Consider the following 19159-nt stretch of genomic DNA (forward strand, 5'->3'; position numbering starts at 1 on the left):
TCGAAGCGGAAAGTTAGCGCTGATGTCTCTGCGGTGTTGATGCATTTCTAAAAACATAATGCATCAGACGATCCTGTACCACGCACGTACGGCTCGCAGTCGAACCGGAAAGTTTGCGCTGATGTCTCGGCGGTGTTGATGCATTTCTAAAAACATAATGCATCAGACGATCCTGTACCACGCACGTACGGCTCGCAGTCGAACCGGAAAGTTTGCGCTGATGTCTCGGCGGTGTTGATGCATTTCTAAAAACACAATGCATCAGACGATCCTGTGTATGCGTGACAGTGAGAGACAGGCTCGTAATATGCACCCCGACCTCTGGGCGAAAGTCTTTCGGGACGTCCGAGATATGTGTATGCGTATATGTCTTGTAGATGGGCTTGAGGCGCGGTTGACGACGTCCAAGGTCGACAGAAGCCGGCCCGCCACATCTCCACCACGAAAGTTATCCATGGGACTCCGGGTGCCATTCTCGATGGCTTCCTCCCCTCTTTAGAACCGCGGGCACGTCCTTGGTGCCTATCTTGCCGGACCCTCTGACATAGATAACATCTGGAACCATGGCGCTACACCTCGAGCTTGGAATCGTGCTCGACAATCGCGCCCCTGCGAACCTGCTACTTTCATCTGCGTAGGGCTGAACGAAGAGGTTTACCGCATCGACATGAAAGCGCTCAAGGCGACTGTGAATTGCGACATGGGAGAGGCGAGCTCACATACAAATGTCGATCGTCCCAGTTTGAATCGGATCTGACGTGCGGTCTGATGATATAGGGCTACTCGCTCTATTCAATGGTACACTTTCACGACTCGATGATCTCCTCCTGATCTCACGCATACACCCAGGGAGATGACGAAGCGCTCATGAAAACTATCCACCTCGCCAACATCGCCTGCGGATTCCATGCCTCGTACATCCACCCTCTCTCCGCCATCTTATATAACTCGCGCTGACCCTCGTGACTCCCGCAGAGACTTCATGATCATGGACAAGACCGTGCGGCTCGCGAAAGAAGCCGGCGTGCGCGCGGGCGCGCACCCCTCCCTCCCGGACAGGCAGGGCTTCGGCCGGCGCGAGATGGCGATGGACCCGGACGAGCTCGCGAACTGCTTCACGTACCAGGTCGGCGCCCTGAGCGGCTTCCTCGCCAAGCACGGCGTCGAGCTCAGCCACGTACGTATATATACTGCTTTACACAGCCATATCCCCATCCTTCGTCTCCCCCCCAACGGATATCTCGCTCTCCTTGATTTTTTTCCAGCGTTTTGACGAAGAGCGGCAGATCAAGCCCCATGGGTCGGTCTATGGCCAGACCGCGCGCGACCCCGTCCTGGCGCAGGCGGCGATGGACGTGGCGAAGGCGTTCGGGGTGCCGTTCATGGGCCTCGCGGGGACGTGTCACCAGACCGCGGCCGAGGAGGCTGGGGTGAAGTTCATCGCGGAATGGTTCGCGGATCTGGAATACAGCCCAGAGGGGAAGCTGCTTATCACGAAGTGAGTGTGTTCGCTGGGAGCCGTACTGTTTCTCAATGGGGGAAACACAGAAAACACGACCCGGTCCCTTTGGACGAGGTGCGGAAGCGGGTAAGTGTGTCTTTCGTTCGTAGACGGCGTTAGTGAGTTCAGATATCACATGATCGCAGGTTACGACGTTGTTGAACGAGCATCTGGTGACAACTACTGCGGGCACGCTCCTGATCGGAGAAGGCGTCACGGAAGTGTCGATCTGCTGTCACTCGGACACACCGGTGCGCAGGGCTTGAGCGCTGTAGCTTATGCGTCGGTTCATGCCGGCTGTTTGTAGGACGCGGTGCAGATCGCTCAGACAGTGAAAGCTCTGGTGGATGAGAGCAACGCGCGGAGCGGGTACGCTTGACCCGCAATATGCTGTCATAGAAGTGCGTGCCGTAGCAGCTTGAAGTGCATCAATAGTTCCGCTTACATGCTTACATCCATATACTGCAGATCATAGTCCATAGCGCCTAGTGACATCGCCGCCCGCAGTCTGTTCATGATGCGTACCTCGATGTATGAATGGCAATGGTCCAATGGAAGACATTTATCTCTCTACGTGTGCATGTCTATTTTTTCGGGACAGCCCGCATCAACTGCCGACAAAGGCGTATCTGGCGACCACAAGCCGCGGAAAGCGGACGAACAAGACACCACAAATCGCGTTATCTCTCAGCAGCTGCTGCCACTTACCTCTCCGACTTCGGCGCATCACCTAACTGGACGCTGTTGAGCTCAATTCGCGTCTAACGCCGTCGTCGTGGGTATGTCCCCGCATCTCGATTCTCAGAAGACGGATGGACGTTCAGGCCGTAGACGCGAACTCCATCATGATCCATGACCAGTCATGGGATCGTCCGAGTACCCAATCTCGCTGCTCGCATGACGCGGAGCTAAAAGCTCGCGTCGTCGTGTCTCTCGGTGCCGCCCGACTCAGTATCGGGGGTGTCTTCACGAATTCGTTAGATAACTCCATTCGTTAGTTATACAATGGCCGCCGCTGCGTGTACACTTGCACGCTTGAACGATGAGGTAGGCGATGGGCGAGAGTTCAGAGAGCCATATGCATGGGAGCCCGTGTGAACCGCAACGTTAACTGGAGGTTCAGGGTGGAATTTGAAATGCCCCTGAGTGCCTTCGATTACCCCGCCCGGGAGCCTCATCTCGGTACATATAAGTACAGGCCATGGTCCGCCCTGAGCAGCAAGTCAAACAGAAACTCACACACATCCTACTGTCTACATTACCACCATGAGCACGACGGGGAAGGTGCGAGTCGTCGTTGTGCCCGGTACCGTGACCGACCTTGACGCGGTTGTGCTCTTGCTTCAGGATAAGCAGGCTGACCAAGTCAATCGGCAACAGGTGAGTAGTCTCATTTTGGATGAGTGCAACAGGAACTATCGGTGAGGATCTACATGCCACCTTCGAATGTGCGTTGACGTGCTACACCCCTAGACTCATCCCGCTGCTCTCGTAGTACCACTTCGAACAACCGGACAAGGCGGCGCATGCAGAGGGCATTTCCAAGGTCTGCCATACTGAAGTCACTCGCCTTGAATGTATCCTAAACTCGTATCGCAGACAACACCCCTTTACCTGCGGAAGGCCCCCTTACGACTGCACGTCCTCATCGTCGGCTGTGGGCTTGGCGGTCTGGCCGCCGCCCACACGCTCGCTCAGGCCGGACACAGGGTGACGATGATCGAGTCCGCACCGGCCATCGGTGAAGTCGGCGCCGGAATCCAGGTCTCGCCAAACGTCACCCGGCTGCTCCACTGCTGGGGACTCGCACCTGCCCTGGCGCGCATCGCGGTTAAGCCGGAGGGGATCGTCTTCAGGAGATACGACACGGGCGAGCGCGTTGGCTACACTCGCTGGGGTACATCGATCGAGCGGGAGTTCGGCGTGCCGTACTACCACATCCATCGCGCGGACTTTCATAGTCTACTGTATGACCTCGTGAAGGGCCAGGATAGCGTGGAGATCAGGTTGAGGTCGACGGTGGTTGGTGTGGATCCGGAAGTGCCTTCTGTCACGCTACAGACGGGAGAGGTGGTCAAGGGGGACATGCTTATCGGTGCGGATGGGTGCGTACCTCCGACCCTTCTATGGCACTGCGCTCATGTAGGTATTGGTACAGCGTGAAGAGCTTCGTGCAACATATCGTCACCGGCTCGACCAACCCAGCCGATCCAACCGGAGACGCGGCATATCGCGCTATCATCCCGACAGATTTCATGCTCAAGGATCCCGAGCTTAAGCCCTTCGTTGATGAACCGGAGATGACGGCCTGGATGGCCCCTGGACGGCATCTCATGGCATACAATATCGCGAGTCTCCTGCATCCCTTGTCCTCGTGGAGACGAAACTGACCACTATCGCGAAATACAGCGCGCGAAAAGGGAGTTTAATCTCGTCCTGCTACACCCCGACGATGGTTCTGTCGAATCTTGGACGGCAGAGGGGAGTGCGGACAAGATGCGACGCGACTTCGCCGACTTTGAGCCAAGGTAGGTGACCCCCTCACACACCCACGCATGTACACCACAACCATGATCTTTATGCGCAGGGTGCAAAAACTCCTGTCGCAAGTCCAATCGACCCTCAAGTGGCGCCTCATGGACCGACAACCCCTCCCCACATGGGTGCACCCGTCCGGACGCGTCGCCTTGCTGGGCGACTCTTGCCATCCTATGCTCGTACGTCTTGGCTCGCTACCTGGGGGGATACCTTGCTCATGTCAAACATCCCTAGCCCTACCGCGCACAAGGCGCCGCGATGGCCATCGAAGACGCCGCCGTACTCGGCAACCTCTTCTCGCGGATCTCCTCCCACGCACAGATCGGTCCGCTCCTGCGCGCATACCAATTCCTGCGCTACGACCGCGCCTCCGCGACCCAGTCCTCCTCCCGCCTGAACCAGAAGATCTTCCACCTGCCCGACGGCCCGGAGCAGCGCCACCGCGACGCCCAGATGCGTGCCGCGATGCGCGTGGAACTCGGCGAGTCGAACGACGACGGGAGCGACGCGGGGAACCCGAATCAGTGGGCGGACAAGGTTAAGAACCGAATCCAGTTCGGGTACGACGCTGACGCGGAGGCAGAGCGGTGGTGGGCGCAGCACGGGCGCGAGTTGGAGGCGCTGGCGAAGGCGAGGCTTTAGTCTTGCTTTGGATCGGGATTCTAACATTTGCTACTTTCCGACCACACTGTTCACATGCGATTAACAGGAAATTTGTGCCAATACGCAGTAATTGTAGGGTGCGGCCTACTTGCGGTACTGGACTTTGTAGATGATGCATTAGGATTCGCCGTCCACCTGCATATAAAGATCATATAAGCGCTAATCCCGACTCCCCCGGAGCTTGCGGAGGTTGGAGTTGGTTAACATCTCACTCATCTCGAGCTGTGACCGGCTGTGTGATCCTGCCAAAACGTGATGGTTTGTGACTTCAATTCGTGAACCCGCCCTTTTCCGAGGTTCCGATATCCACCGGCTGACCAGCAAATCTTCTCACGCTTCGAAATATTCACGTGCACTTGTCCCTGTATCATTCTTTGCTCTGAAGTCTGTTCATTCTCTGTTCATTCTCTCCTCTCTGGGCAACACAAATTTTCTTGAGCTTACTGCTATCCGTCAGCCAGTCTTGCACTGACAGTGAAGTGGCGAGACAAGAAGGCGATCATCATAGAGAAATCTCGAGGATTTGAGTTATGTTCCAACAAGCCGTCAGACTCAGAGCATGAACATTGGTGATGCAAACTTGATCCAGAGCCTGAGAATGCAGAGAGCGACAACGTACAAAGTGCTGACAACGATCTCGATGGTGACATGATGCGTGACTCAGACTCTGAGGTCCTCTGCACGCCATAGGCGGCATCGTGCCCGGAGTGAATATCCCACCGACCATTTCGTCGTCGGCGATGGCATCAATTTGAGATCACTGTTCTTGCATGAGTTGCTCAATGATGGCACCAGGGAGTCTGTCAGTCAAACAAAGGCTCTAGGAGCCCGGAAAAGCAGACAGACAAAGACAAAGATCATAGCATGCCGTCGGCTTCCGCTGAACCTGTATCTCCGGTGAAATCCCAGTGGAAGCCGCAGTGAGGTGAATGACATGTCATTCTCATCATAGAATGACAGTAGATTTACACCATAGTATGTATGGAGCATGAACATGAGGTGAATCACACCCCGTGAATCTCAGCGTATTCACGGATTCACAGGACACCATCAACAGCTTGCTCGCACTTACTAGGCTACAATGGCATTTCCGTTGGATCTTGGTACTCACACCGGCCGCCTGCTATTTCACGCCTAGCAGGGGTTGCTATCAATTTCATGCTGCATTCAATACAACGAGAGTTTGGGAGTCGGATCCGGCGCGCACCTTGGTGCGGCGCAATACCCCCAAGTAGCAATCGTCTGACGCGATTGGCTGAGCTAAATTATGTAATCTCCTGGATGATTCATTTATCACCATGCACTTTTCCAGTCTGCCCACATCATCACCGTCGAGCCACTGCTTCATACCATGACAATACTTATACCTACACCGGGATTCTTCAGCTAGATAGGACGGACTCTCGGGCTATAAATGACTGACGCTTGGCCTGAAGACATACACCGGATATCCCGAGTCTTGAATTCATCGTTCCTCGTTCTCGTTCGCGTATGGAGCTCGGCTTAAACCCGTCGTCGGAGTCGTCGCCACGAATAGCGCGTAACTCTCTCTCTAACGGCTGCCGGTGCCTTCATTGACATTGTCTACACAACTGCAGTCATAATCAGCTATGCAATTAAACGGAGCTGGCCCCAGCTAGGGCAAGGCCGACGAGCTGCGTCAGAGGTTGGAGTCCTTGGACCACCACCGCGACTCGACGTCAGGGTCTCACTAAAACTCACGGATTATCAGAACTAAAATCGCTATATATGCTCACCTACAAGCCTTGATTCACCGAATGGCATTCTACTCGACTACTTATCTGGAAACGAGGTCTGAAAATACGTCTCGTAGTTCTCGGGGCATCATGATTCATGACGGGAACAGTCATCCTTAGAGGAAGCCCTGAACCGTATACCCAGTCTACCCTTGCCTTTGCCCGTAGCCTCGAAAAGATAGTCAAAGCCGCTGAGCGCGTGTCTCCCCGTAATGAGGGTGTTAAGGGGGCGCTGCATCCACTTCACCGAATCCGGAGCGTTTGTTGACGGTGACGGATCCTTCTTTTTGTCGACCACCGTGAACGAATAGAGCGGTTGGGGCAGTCCGGGCACGGTCACGACAATCCTCTCCCCCACAATTACTTTCCCTTTCGACTGCGATGCGTTGGTATTTGAGTCCAAAGGCGGCGACACGCCGAATGAGACCTCGATGATGGCATATCCGAGGCCGCTGTCCATGAGCAAAGATACTCCGTCCACCTGGATGTTCGAGGAGGGCACGGCGAAGGATACATTTGGCGCAACGTAATCACCTTCGCGCTCGGGACGGGGAGCTAGATCGACGAGGCTAAATCCCTCCATGTTATCGGATACGATTCCAAGATCGACGTATCGATCCTTCACACTCAGGATGAATCCCGCGTCGGCATTGCCCGCGCCCACGTCTTCTAGTGCCAGGAATGTGTTGATGTCGAGAAAGGGATAGACGTCGTTCCCGGCAGTGTCTTTCGGCGCCACGGTGTCCCTGTCAAACCCAAACCCAAGCATGCGTACACTATGTCCCCGTCGCCCAGGGATCGTGCGTGCTGGCCCGATACCACTTGCACAGGCGAATCATCATCGGCTTCGTCCTCGCCTTCACGGCAGGCTGAACGTCGGGTGGCGATGTGAAGTTCACGCGGGCACGAACCCATTCGCCCTGATACACGCGTCCGCTGCTGGTATACACGAGCTCGAAAGGCTTGCCCGTGCGGACGTAGTCTCCCGGTTGCAAGCAGACCTCCCCGACCACGATACCGGTCGAACCAGTGTCAATCATAAAGTCCGTTGGCCCAGAACCACCGATACTGGTCGCGATGAAGAGGTCATGTTCCATAGAGCTGTAGGGGTCTAAGGGTATGCGATAGCTTTTGTCTCTACATTGGGCGATCAGTCTCTGTGGCGGAATCCTACACGCACCCTAGCTTCGGAACTTCTGAGCTGCCGTTGGAATGAAAGCGAAATCCAAGCTGGCCCTTCTTCGGCCCGCACGCTCGAAAAAGGTAGGCAAAGCCCGTCAACACATGCCTGCTGATGTTGATGAACGGTTGTCGATATTGGCGCCAGTAGACCATATTTGGCGCTAAATGACCTTCAGATGACTGGTCCCCCACTGTAAACGCGTATAGCGGATCCGACAACCACGGTGCAGTTATAGCGACCTTTTGACCAGCCTCGACGACGTCACTCTCCTTTAGAGTCGCTGGGGAATTGCCATACTGGGTTTCAACTACGGCGTCTCCGCGCCCGGTATCTATCAGCAGGGACGTGGCCGCCAGTGCGATATCCTTTCGAACCTGGACGCTGACCGTGGGTGCAATGTAATCCCCAGCTCGAGTGGGGTCGGGCTTCAGCTCCACGCATTGGAACTCCTTCGAGTTCTGGTCCGTGATGCCGAGCTCCACGTGGTTATCGCGCATGTTTAGGATATACCCAAGTTGAAGACTATAGTCATCAATCAATAGGAACGGATTGATATGCGTCGGGATGTCGTTGCCATCCGGGTCCTTCCCCGTTGAGTCTAGGCCGAACCCGGCGCCAAGAATATATACTGAAGGGTGGTAGTTCCAAGTTGAGATGTCGTTCGCGCGGCATCGTTCCACCACGCGGATGAACATCGAGCGAGTTGTAGCGATAGCCACTGGGTCTCCGTCGGCGGAATGGAAAGATATTTTGGCGCAAACCCAATGACCCTCGTATCGCGAGCCGTTTCCGGAGCAAACAAAGGTGAAGGGCTTCCTAGTCTCATGGTATGTAGTCCCTCGAAGGTCGCACGCCGCGATCATGAGTCCGGTCGACCCTGTATCGACTGTGAAGTGGAAAGTCCGACCGCCACCAACGCTGGCATAGACGTCCAATCCGGACTTGATGGTGCTGTTGCTGGTGAATGGAAGTGAATAACTCTTGGTGTTCCTGGCGCCAGTGTCGGTCAACCCGAAACATGGTGAAAGGTAACGATAAGTTTACCTAGCAGCAGACGATGGAGGTATCGCTGAAGGTCGGACGTCTATCATTGCGTTGAACGGGGGCACTGGACGGGCATACCGACCTTTATGACGTGACAAAGTGAAGCACTGAGTGGATAGACAAGGGAAACGCAGTGTCCCGATGACGTCTTTCTTATATTAGATAATCTCCAACGTGACTACATTTGTATCCCAGTGACGTCTCATGTGTACGTTGTTGGTAAGTCCCTGGCGCTCGATCATATTGACAGCGAAGCTCGTGTAGGCTCGGTATTCCCTTGTTCGGGTTCGAAGATGGACGGCCCGCATCGTGGATGCAGCGTGCCCGGAGGGTATTTGCGTTATGCACTGAATGCTGTGACCCAGTTGGGTACGTTGATAGCGGTCCTTGCCAAATTCCAGAAGGCACGAGATCGCTCGGTGGATCGTCCATCATCTGTACACAGAAGTCAATTCAAGTTCACGACGATGTAAGTTGTAAGATAGAAGATCAGGACTCTCGAGCGTATGAATAGAGAGCCAGGGTAAGGTTTCGTCAAAGTGAACTCCGACTAGTGCACAGCAAGAAATCATCACAGAAGGGGCGATGCGGTAACTCCGAAGCGTAAAAACGACAATGCCCACCTGCTGGAGTACGGAAAGCAGGCATGACTGTAGTTGAATGTCACTCAAGACACGGGGTCAAGATATGCGGTCTATTATAGTAAATCGCGTCAGCGTGTGTCGAGGCGTTGTAAGGTTGATGAAGGAAGGAAGGAATCAGGACTTTCAAGCGTAATAGAAAGCCAGGGTAAGGTTGTCGTCAACGGGTGTATCCGACTGGTGCACAGCAATAATATCATCATAGCGATGTTTGGGATAACACTACATTGACAAGGTTCAACGGTAACTCACATTTCATAAAGGGTGCCCATCTTCTTCACGTCAAACAGATGGTCGAATTAGCAAACACATTCATTCGGTACTATGCAATCTGTGTGGTGTTGTATTAGTCAACGAGTTACGTCGAGGCAGCGATGGCGACTCACATTATACAGGCTGAAATTCAGGCAGCGAGATATAAGCAGTGGAATGACCGTCGACAGCAGAATATGGTCCATACGAACTCTAGTATACCAACGCTGACGGATCTTAGACCACGCCGGAGCCGGTGATCATGATCTTGCCCTTGGTCGAGCCCGATGGCGTGCCCTTCGACTCGATGAGCTTGACCACATCCATGCCCTCAACGACCTCGCCGAATACGACGTGCTTGCCGTCAAGCCAACGAGTGACGACAGTAGTAATGAAGAACTGTGAACCGTTGGTGTTGGGGCCAGCGTTCGCCATGGAGAGCAAGCCGGGCTTGTCGTGGAGGAGCTTGAAGTTCTCGTCTAACCATTCGTAATGACAGTCGGCTCGCATACGTTTAGAGACCATCACGTACCAGCGAATTTCGCGCCATATATCGACTTCCCACCAGTGCCATTGTGGTTGGTGAAGTCGCCGCCTTGAAGCATGAACTGTAGAAGCCGCGTCAGATACAATGATACCCGAATATCGCGCACGTACGTTCGGGATTACACGGTGGAAGGTACTCCCGGTGTAACCGAATCCATGTTGGCCGGTGGCCAACTCCCGGAAATTCTTCGCAGTCCTCGGAACAATGTCATCGTACAGCTTGAACACAATCCGGCCAGCGGGCTGCTGGTTGATGGCAACATCAAACTGCGAGCGATGTAGACCATGAGATGCGAACCCAATACGCGTCATGAACAGACTCGACTCACGAAAACGTTCGACCTGTGTAGCGCGTTTGCCACTTGAGCGACGATGACAAGCATGGAAATATAGAAATTCACATTGGTTTCGTGGCTGAAGCTGCTGTCGACGCGAACCGGCGTAAGAATGACATGGCAACGACGAAGAGGAAAGCGAGCGAGACGCGAAAGCGCGAAAAAAATGGGGCAAGGCAGAAAGAGCCGATGGCGCGGGAGAAAGTCGCTCACGATTTTTATTTTCCTTTTCGGTACGATGTGCCTTTAGATCTCGTTGTCGACTGTCCTAGCGTTCACCTAGCTCTAGTTGGGCTATCGGGGCAAGCTCCAGCGTCGCCTTCATTTATACAACGAGCTGTCTCGATTGTAGAGTCTAGGCCCTGCTTTTTGGGGTGGTTCACTCGGCAATGAATATAATAGAAGGTAAGCAATGCATGCTGGATCGAGACCGATTGTCCAGGATGAACGATGAGATGCGAGAGAAAGAGGAAGCGCGGCACCCGCAGCATCAGATTCTCTCATCGTACCTTGTATCATAAAGCAAGACCTCGGCCTCGTGTACCGATAACGCAGGACAGCATGCAGTTCCCCGACGTGTTTCCACCTCGAAATAGACAACTTGTAGACAATCCTCGCAATCAATGCCCCGAACGGTCGCCTTGTGACAACGAGGACTGACCGAGCTGAAGAATGGAAGGCTGACGCACACCTCCGGACGTGTCTTCGAAACGGAGGTTGACGACAGCTATAGTATTCGCGCTTCCGGCCTAGACACACTTGAGACGCGTGTAATCCTAAGGTTTGCCGCACCAATAGCGATAAATCGGGGCCGAGAAGGTATGCATCGTTCTTGTCGTCTATGGGTGTGTGGGGCCACCGATCTGACTCCCTCTCGTTGATAAGGCTGAACAACTCGGCGCCGTCAGCTCCCCGAGAGGGAATACCGCGATACGTACGTCAAGGCGGGTGCCATCTCCTATCTTCACGCGCTGATCGCTGGAATTTGTATAGCAATACACCTACTATTGAATGCATGAGAGGTTACTCTGACAGTGTATCAGGCTCGGCAAGACGACGCGCTCGGGTTTCGTACACCACTGGGCTGCGAGATCTCCGACCCTACGTGGATGCACGTCGTTTTTCCGTGGTCATTTACCCCGAGTCATGCTTGTGAGAAAGGGGAGCTCATCATAGGTGGATGATGCAGTATTCAACTGTCTTTGACGTGAGGCATGCTTCGTCTACGCGGTGACAATTCTATGACAACTAACTCCGGTGTATCGAAGCATTACGCAGTCCTCTCGATATCAAGGACAAGACAGCCGCTATATGTGCGATCATCAGGATGCAGATTATTTCAGGTACAAGATAGGACTTCCAAGACTGTCCGCGTGGTAGCTATGCGGCGCAACATCTGCGATACGACTTCAAATGTGGTAATTCACACAATCGCTCTAATTCCGGGCGCGACATATCGACCATTACATGCCATCATGTCATCCTTATCCATGCATGTCAATGAATCGTCATGAGATGTGTTCCATTACAGCGTGCTCGACGTGTGTCGTGGTGACAATATTAAGCCTTCGGCGCCACTGGGAACCACTTGTGAAACACATTATCGGGATCATACTTCGCCTTCAATTGAGCGAGACGGTCGTAATTCTCGCCGAAAACGTCCCGGACTCGTTCATCTCCGAGCCCGTAGTTGGAATACTGCAGCGGAGTACTCAAATGAGAGGAATGCTGATCTGCATCGCGATAAACTCGGACTTACCCCTCGTGCGCCTGCGAAGTCTGTATTGTCATCATTGTTCTCTAAGTATGCCACCTGCTCTCCCGACCATGCGCGCATCTGAAGTCATGTTCGGTGCAATGAATGGAACCGGCAACGAGCCCGTACGCACAAAGCTGTCCAGTGCTGCTGTCTTCCACCTCATCGCAAGGTTGATATTATACCATCGTCCACGGTTAGCGAAAGACGTCGCTGAGTTTGGAACAGACACCACTTTCTCGAAGGGGTGTAGTTCGACGATAAGAGCGGAACTTGTGTTTGTCAAGCTGAAAACGGTCGTATCTGTGAGCAAGCATCGAACTTACGCGCCAGCTTCAGGGTGAGAAGTTGTTAATTTGGCATATTCATCAAACAAGTGCTGAAAACGTGAAGGTTCCAGCGACGCAAAAGCGGTGCTCTTGAACAGCTTTCTATCTCCATGAGTCGCCATTGGGTTCTATGAGATTCACCAATGAGCGAGGGGATAAATATATCGCACTGATCACATATTGACCTGCACGGCATTCAGGGATGAATAGGGCATCTCTTGTGTCATGTCCGCGACAGGGCCGACGTCGTAGAAAACCTTGAATTTGTCTTTCCCTTCATCTGCGCTGCCGTTATAGAAGGGAATGACAACTAAACATGGCTATTCAGGCGGCCTTCGCTCTCTTGCTTGGTGATGTATGAGAATTCCCAGCATACCTTGAATTCTGGCGGAGGGCATGCCATAAAAATCATCGCACTCTCATTCTCCCCCGCTGCTCTTGCCCAGTTCTGTGCGGCGCCAAAGAGAGCAGATAGTGCTGTAGGCGGAAATACGAGCTATTGGTCCTGTAAGCGAGTTCAACGGGTGCAATCACAAAGGATGAGCTCACGAGACCGGACCAGATGGGGTTCGTTTGTGGATATGCCCGTAATGTGAAATATGTGACGACGCCATAATTTGTTCCAGCTCCCCGAACAGCCCAGAACAGGTCCGAATGTCGGCTCTCGTTGGCGGTAACCACCTCGCCGTTCGCTAGTACTACCTCGACCTCTTCGAGATTATCGATAGTGAGGCCGTATTTTGCGGTGAGCCACCCATACCCTCCGCCAAGCGTAAGGCCACCGACACCTATCGGAGATCAACTGTCAGTGTACCATGGTTGGCCCGAATCGGAGGACTGCGCTTGCCTGTATGGTTTACCGTGCCTCCTACAGTGGCCAGATTGTATTTCGCAGCTTCTGCATCAACATCAGCCCATACCGCGCCGCCCCCCACGACGATGCGACAAGGCCCTTCATCGACGCGAACAGAGTTCAGCCGCGCGAGATCGATAACCAATCCTTCGGAGGAAGAGGCGCCTGAACACGAATGACCCCCACCCTTGATAGCGATATCTAACGCATTGCGTGTTGCATATAGGATCTGACGCCCCGGTCATAGAGATGAAGTGCTTATGACCGCAATGCGCGTACCGCTTTCGATACATCTGAGGCAGATTCGGGAAACACAACGAACTTGGCCCTCTTCTCTGTAGATGCATCAGTGCAGATCATCATCGTGTCTTCGGATTTAGACTTACCTGCGTTCTCCGCCCATCTGCGCAGAGAGCTCTCGTAGGCCTCGCCGTCTTCGGGCGTCAGGATCTGATCCTTGCGTAGATGCAAGTAGATGGCACTCATGGCCGACATCGGTGTGATCAATGATGATCAAAGTAGCAGAGCGAGTTGGCGAGAACACCGAGAACAGTTGACCGTGCGCCATGGTAAGCATCGTTCTCATGGCAGGTTTCATGGATTCACAAGCACACGGTCGTGCACTTGGTGTGCAAACCGGCATATCTCAACCGGGAAATGAGGTACCAGATCGAGTATGTGTAGCGCCACCATCGGACCTTCGCCCCGACAGAGACTCTCCTGACGAACGTGCACTCGAGTCGTGATAAAACCCCCACCGAAAGACACGTATTACGCCCTATAAAATATGACTGACACGTAGGGCCTCCGTAGTATATAAGTAGAGTACAAAAGATCATGTACTCTAGCTTTCTCCTGCGCACTCAACGAGACTTACCCCGGTCTATTGTGTGAACTCTGAGGAACTCTAAACCGTGTGACTACACTTCGCTTACAAAGCTTACCCGTCGTCACATATTTTTGACCATTTACTTCTTGTGAGTAAAACAATCAAATCGTCTCTAGGCTGACTTCCTTTGATTTAGGTTCCAACTCGGATTGATCACCCGAGTCTATCCTATCATTGGACGTCGTCCGTTTCGTAAGTACTACAGTTACATTTATCCAATACAAGAATTACGCTATGGTTGCTCCTACGGATAATGTACCTCGACGCGTCCTTCGCAGTGACTCGCGACGAACCGAGTCCGGCGATAGTGCCGCAACCGGCAGAACCATCTCAAGGGTCGACTCCCGAGAGATGGATCGTCTGCAAGATAACGTGGGTGAGCCCGAAGCTCCCCGCGCCATCGCCATACCGGGAGGATGGGGCGCTATCCATGCGCCCGCCTCCAATGTCGGGCTCTCAGCTCCGATCGAGATTCCGCTGCCGTCTTCGTCGACCGGCTCCGGACCAATGACAGCCCTGAGTGGGCTTACTTCGCTGTCTATAATAGACAGGAGTACGAGTGTTCCGGATGATGACCAGAACGCATGGACTGCCGTGCCCCGCAGGTCACCGCAGCCCAGAGTAGATCGTAGCAGCTATGTTAATAAATTCGCTGTTCTACACGAAGAAGAATCGAGTGAGCCAATAGATGTACGTCGGGATGAGCTCTTACCTGAGCCACATACGCCGTTGGTGTTTCGCTCAACTCAGAAAGCGACCATCGAGGACGTACCTGATGAAGAAGATGGACGGTATACGCCACCCGTCATCTATACCCCGACTCCTATGGTGCGATTCAGCAAAGGGAAGGGCGTCGATCGAGGTCTCAATAGATCACCGACACCTTTCCAAATGGAAGGGAATTCCAGAGGTCTAGGGCACTCGAAGGAGCGAAGAACCTTCATCCGTGGAGTCCCTAGTGACGAGCTCGATTCAGACGAGCAAGACACCGCAATTCAGTATTGGAAGGATCGCAAACGATCCGAGAACGAGCGCGTAAAAGTCGAGACTCCCGATAGCTTCGCCAGAGAAATAAAAGATGCCACTGATTCACGAGAACTCTTCATCGCAGAAAAGAACCGTGAGGTGATCGAGGCGAAGACGGCCTTACGCAAAGCCGAACTAGAGATGGAAGAATACAAACGCCGCTATCTCCAAATGATGGCTAGGACTGAGGATCTTTCATCAAACATTGAAGAGTCCATCGAGACCGATGACGACCAGGGCGCTCATGGAAGAGGCGGTGCCGATAGAACGGCATTGCTCCGGCAAGGGGCGGCAGCCTCTGCCGCGTCACAGCAACTCCGCTTTAGGACGCCTGATTACCCTTTTAAGAAGGAGCTTTTCAACTCCGCTCCTACGCATACTGTCCACTCGGCCAGTGCTGCTGTGCCCGCATCAGTAAATCAAGTACCTATCGGTCTTCGACCATCTCAGAACGTGCCTGCTTCTAGTACGTTAGGTAGAACTATTCAACGTCGGCTTGCAAACCTTCGAGAAGCAACGAATGAGCTCGAAAGAGGCAGCGCAAAGGGGAAATCACCCCCGCGATCGGTGATTAAGCCCCAACCTCCGTCCAAATATGACGGAAAGAATAGCCTTGACGTATTCCAACGTTTCGTTGAAGAAGCCTGCGAGTATCTCATTGAGGGACAAGTAACCTCGAAATGGCACGTCCAGAAACTACGTCGCTATCTTACCAAGGAGGCAGAGAAATTCTATAAGCAAAGCGTAAAAATCCCCGAGGATTGGACTATTGAACAGTTTTTCTTGGACTTATTCAACCATTGCTTCGACGATGGCTTTATGGGGCAAGTACGCCGCAAATTCAATACTTGGGTCCAGAAGGAATCCACTGTAAAATCCTTCGCATCCACGCTTGAAGGACTTCGAGAAGACTTAGGAGAAGAGATTAGCGACTTCAGGATGAACCAACGACTTTGGGAAGGCTTGAGGGACGAAATCACAGAATGTCTTTATCATTATGGACTTCACCCAGACTACAGCTCGTACGAAGTAACGCTTGCGTCGGCAATTCAGGCCGAGCAAGCCGTGAACAATACGTTACATAGAAGCTCTAGCTCCGCTAGCCCTACGAGCAATACGTCGGTCCCTAAAGCAAGGAAAGGACGATCCACGAAAGTATCTGTGAACACACCTAAGGTCACCATCAACAAAACAAAGGCAACGCCTTCGCCTAAGTTTGTAAAGAGGCAACCAAGGAAAGATACCCCGAAGATGTCTGAAGAGGAACGTCAGCGCCATATCGATAATGGATTATGCTGGAATTGTTCGCAGGCTGGGCACCTTGGTCGGAACTGTCCTGAACGACAGAAAACGAAAGGTGCCACGAATAAACCACCGGGTAAAACCAGCTACGCAGTCCGGTTACCATTGGTAGAGGACGAATCTGTCGAGGAAGAGGACGATCCCGTCGAAATTATCGATGAGCTTCGAGCACACATGATGAATGTTGTATACGAATCGGATACTGATAGCTCGGAGGGTTCGGATACTGAAGTCGAAGAGTCAGATCGGTCAAGCACTCTATCAGAGCTTGTAGCGATCTATGGAAACCACGGCTTGATATTTCAGAATGGTTTAGATTATTGGGGAAACCCACCGGACACTGAAATACGTCCCGTCGAACCGCGGAAACCTTGGGACCACGCTGCCCGAGCTGAACAATTATGGCACGATCTCGATTATCTTCGCACTCGAGGAATCATTGGTACTGTAATACATTCCCGTGAGATGTACAAGCGGTTACATAACGAGGATCACCTTCAATGTCCCGAAGAAGTGCTCAACCACGAAATGGAAAAGGAACCCGTGTTCAAAAACCGCTTCGGTGACCCTGTACAAGAAAGAATCGAACGACAGATGATATTTGGGATATCGCGACTCCCTCACCTATGGCAGGCCTGGCAGAACGAGCCGCTCGTAGCTTCATGCATGACAACCACGAAGAATGACGAAGTCGTCTGGCTCATAAATGACCCACTCTTGAGTCGACTCGTCTTCATGCCGATGCTGCACATAGGCAGACAGAATTTCGACTTTGTCGGCTGGTACCAGAAACGAACAATCGAGTTCGTAGACCTGTCATATAAATATGAGAAAGGCGAGCTAGATCACGAAGACATTGATTATTACATGGAATGGAATGAAAACCAAACCGCTACTCACCTGGAGGAGACTGAGATTATGGATGGACCTACAGGTTCCGACCACAGCTCGTCTACCTCAAGCTCGGGAGGCACAGAGGATAATCAATCGTTCCCATGTATCGAGGAAACAGAGGGCGACTCTGTTATTGAGCATCAGCTCCAAGGTGCAGACAATCAGGCAACTACCATACCTGACGTCGAATCAACGGCAACAAATCCAAGTTCGACAGGTTATGCCGATAGTTGGTGGGTACATGCCCGACAAATACCTGAGAAATTCCCTCGTGCAAAGATCGAATCAGTGACCGATAAAACAGACTGGAAACTTACAGAGTATTCGGAAACTCTCCCTAGCCTGCATGATCACTATTCAGTGTATAGAGAAGACATCAGTTCAACGGATGAGACAGTGTCTTCGGACCTTAGTTTGGAGGGCGAAGGGGTATCAAATTTGGAACCAACGCCCGAACACATGGAAAACAACGATAGCGTACCTATTGGAGAACTAGATGACGACTTCACAATACGTCCACGATCCGTCAAATTAGTAGATGAATTCTGCGTAAAAGGCATTATCGACCCTCACACATGGAGGGAGTGCAATTCAGTCGAATACAGCATTTGTGCTGCGAGAACCAAACAAGCTCCGGAAGGAAGCTTTCCGTCACTTCAATGAAATGCGGCTCGCGCCAAGATTACTGGCAGAAGTATTCCAAAGCCGCTCGTTATCATAGTACAAGTCAATGGACACGAGTGTCGGGCTCTACTGGACTCAGGATCGCTAGGCGATTTTATGTCCACTACGCTGGCCGAGCAACTCAAAGTTCAACGGACGCCGCTACAGACCCAAATCACGGTACAACTAGCCGCGCAAGGATCAAAGACTAAAGTGAATTATAGCACTACAGTCGAACTAGGCTATGCAAATGTCAAATGTCAGAGAACCTTTGATATCATGAACGTCGACGGCTACGATCTGATTCTAGGAACCCCTTTCATATGGCAACACAAGATATTAATCAGGCTTAACCCCTCTCGCATCCTAATTGGCTCTGACAATCCTGTGGAACTCCGAGTCGGTGAAGACGTAGGTGTCCTAGCCTCTCGGGCTGTCCGCCTTGAAGAGCAGTCCATTAACGAGGTACGAGCAACACTACATGAATACGCGCGACCTCTGTATCAGAAGGCCAACGAAACCGAATTACCACCTCTTCGCCGCGTTAATCATCGGATTCCTATCAAGGATACAAACAAGCGATACCCATTCAGACAGTCAAAGTGCCCTGAAGGATTTCGTGAGTTATGGAACATCAAAAGAGATATATTTCTAAAATCTGGACGATGGCAGTTCGCAAACGGAATCAATGCTGCCCCTCTCATGTTTTTGCGAAAACCCACGGGAGGAATGAGAAACACGGTCGACCTACGAGCAAGGAACGACAACACGGAGAAAATCGCTTCTCCGCTACCTGATCAAGATGGAATTAGGCGCCGCGTTGCCCGTAGCAAGTATTTCACAGCTATGGATCTGGAGGGCGCGTACGAACAAGTACGCGTTGAGCCTGAGGATGTAAAACATACCCTCATGGCTACACCCGACGGAACCATGATCAGTTTAGTACTACAGCAAGGCGATTGTAACGCTATAGCGTACTTTTATGGC

The 19159-nt window shown here is 52.5% G+C and overlaps 6 protein-coding genes across 6 annotated transcripts in view; 2 read left to right on the forward strand and 4 right to left on the reverse strand.

Moving 5' to 3' along the window:
- PUNSTDRAFT_128324 (uncharacterized protein) overlaps window positions 1-243 on the reverse strand; it is a gene marked incomplete at its 5' end in the record, with an annotated part of 2353 nt that extends 2110 nt beyond the window's left edge. Inside the window, 2 exons of the mRNA XM_007388228.1 lie at window positions 87-146; window positions 190-243. Coding sequence (XP_007388290.1) covers window positions 87-146; window positions 190-243 — 114 coding nt within the window. The remainder of the gene's footprint in view (window positions 1-86; window positions 147-189) is intronic.
- Window positions 244-507: 264 nt separating this feature from the next.
- On the forward strand, window positions 508-2061 carry PUNSTDRAFT_122828 (lactam utilization protein lamb). Its single transcript, XM_007388229.1, has 9 exons — window positions 508-709; window positions 778-798; window positions 850-914; window positions 976-1177; window positions 1287-1498; window positions 1549-1588; window positions 1648-1752; window positions 1809-1902; window positions 1970-2061. Exons 1-8 carry the CDS (start codon window positions 668-670, stop codon window positions 1878-1880), a joined length of 759 nt encoding a protein of 252 aa, XP_007388291.1. The 5' UTR covers window positions 508-667; the 3' UTR covers window positions 1881-1902; window positions 1970-2061.
- Window positions 2062-3085: 1024 nt separating this feature from the next.
- Window positions 3086-4860, forward strand: PUNSTDRAFT_92859 (FAD/NAD(P)-binding domain-containing protein). The gene is made up of 5 exons (XM_007388230.1): window positions 3086-3606; window positions 3660-3849; window positions 3911-4029; window positions 4089-4218; window positions 4274-4860. Exons 1-5 carry the CDS (start codon window positions 3218-3220, stop codon window positions 4679-4681), a joined length of 1236 nt encoding a protein of 411 aa, XP_007388292.1. The 5' UTR covers window positions 3086-3217; the 3' UTR covers window positions 4682-4860.
- Window positions 4861-6547: 1687 nt separating this feature from the next.
- Window positions 6548-8733, reverse strand: PUNSTDRAFT_47469 (uncharacterized protein; the record flags this gene model as incomplete). The annotated part of the gene is made up of 4 exons (XM_007388231.1): window positions 6548-7205; window positions 7279-7560; window positions 7640-8632; window positions 8687-8733. 4 exons carry the CDS (start codon window positions 8731-8733, stop codon window positions 6548-6550), a joined length of 1980 nt encoding a protein of 659 aa, XP_007388293.1.
- Window positions 8734-9816: 1083 nt separating this feature from the next.
- Window positions 9817-10508, reverse strand: PUNSTDRAFT_47470 (cyclophilin A; the record flags this gene model as incomplete). The annotated part of the gene is made up of 4 exons (XM_007388232.1): window positions 9817-10058; window positions 10112-10187; window positions 10237-10392; window positions 10455-10508. 4 exons carry the CDS (start codon window positions 10506-10508, stop codon window positions 9817-9819), a joined length of 528 nt encoding a protein of 175 aa, XP_007388294.1.
- Window positions 10509-11956: 1448 nt separating this feature from the next.
- PUNSTDRAFT_108272 (FAD binding domain protein) lies at window positions 11957-13912 on the reverse strand. Its single transcript, XM_007388233.1, has 10 exons — window positions 13785-13912; window positions 13678-13733; window positions 13384-13627; window positions 13095-13333; window positions 12922-13041; window positions 12731-12865; window positions 12543-12673; window positions 12350-12488; window positions 12220-12297; window positions 11957-12158 (listed from the first exon to the last, which is right to left on the reverse strand). The coding sequence occupies exons 1-10, from the start codon at window positions 13891-13893 to the stop codon at window positions 12021-12023; spliced, it is 1389 nt and encodes a 462-aa protein (XP_007388295.1). The 5' UTR covers window positions 13894-13912; the 3' UTR covers window positions 11957-12020.
- Window positions 13913-19159: the final 5247 nt, after the last annotated feature.

Source organism: Punctularia strigosozonata (genome assembly GCF_000264995.1).
Source record: "Punctularia strigosozonata HHB-11173 SS5 unplaced genomic scaffold PUNSTscaffold_17, whole genome shotgun sequence".
Taxonomy (NCBI): Eukaryota; Fungi; Basidiomycota; class Agaricomycetes; order Corticiales; family Punctulariaceae; genus Punctularia; species Punctularia strigosozonata.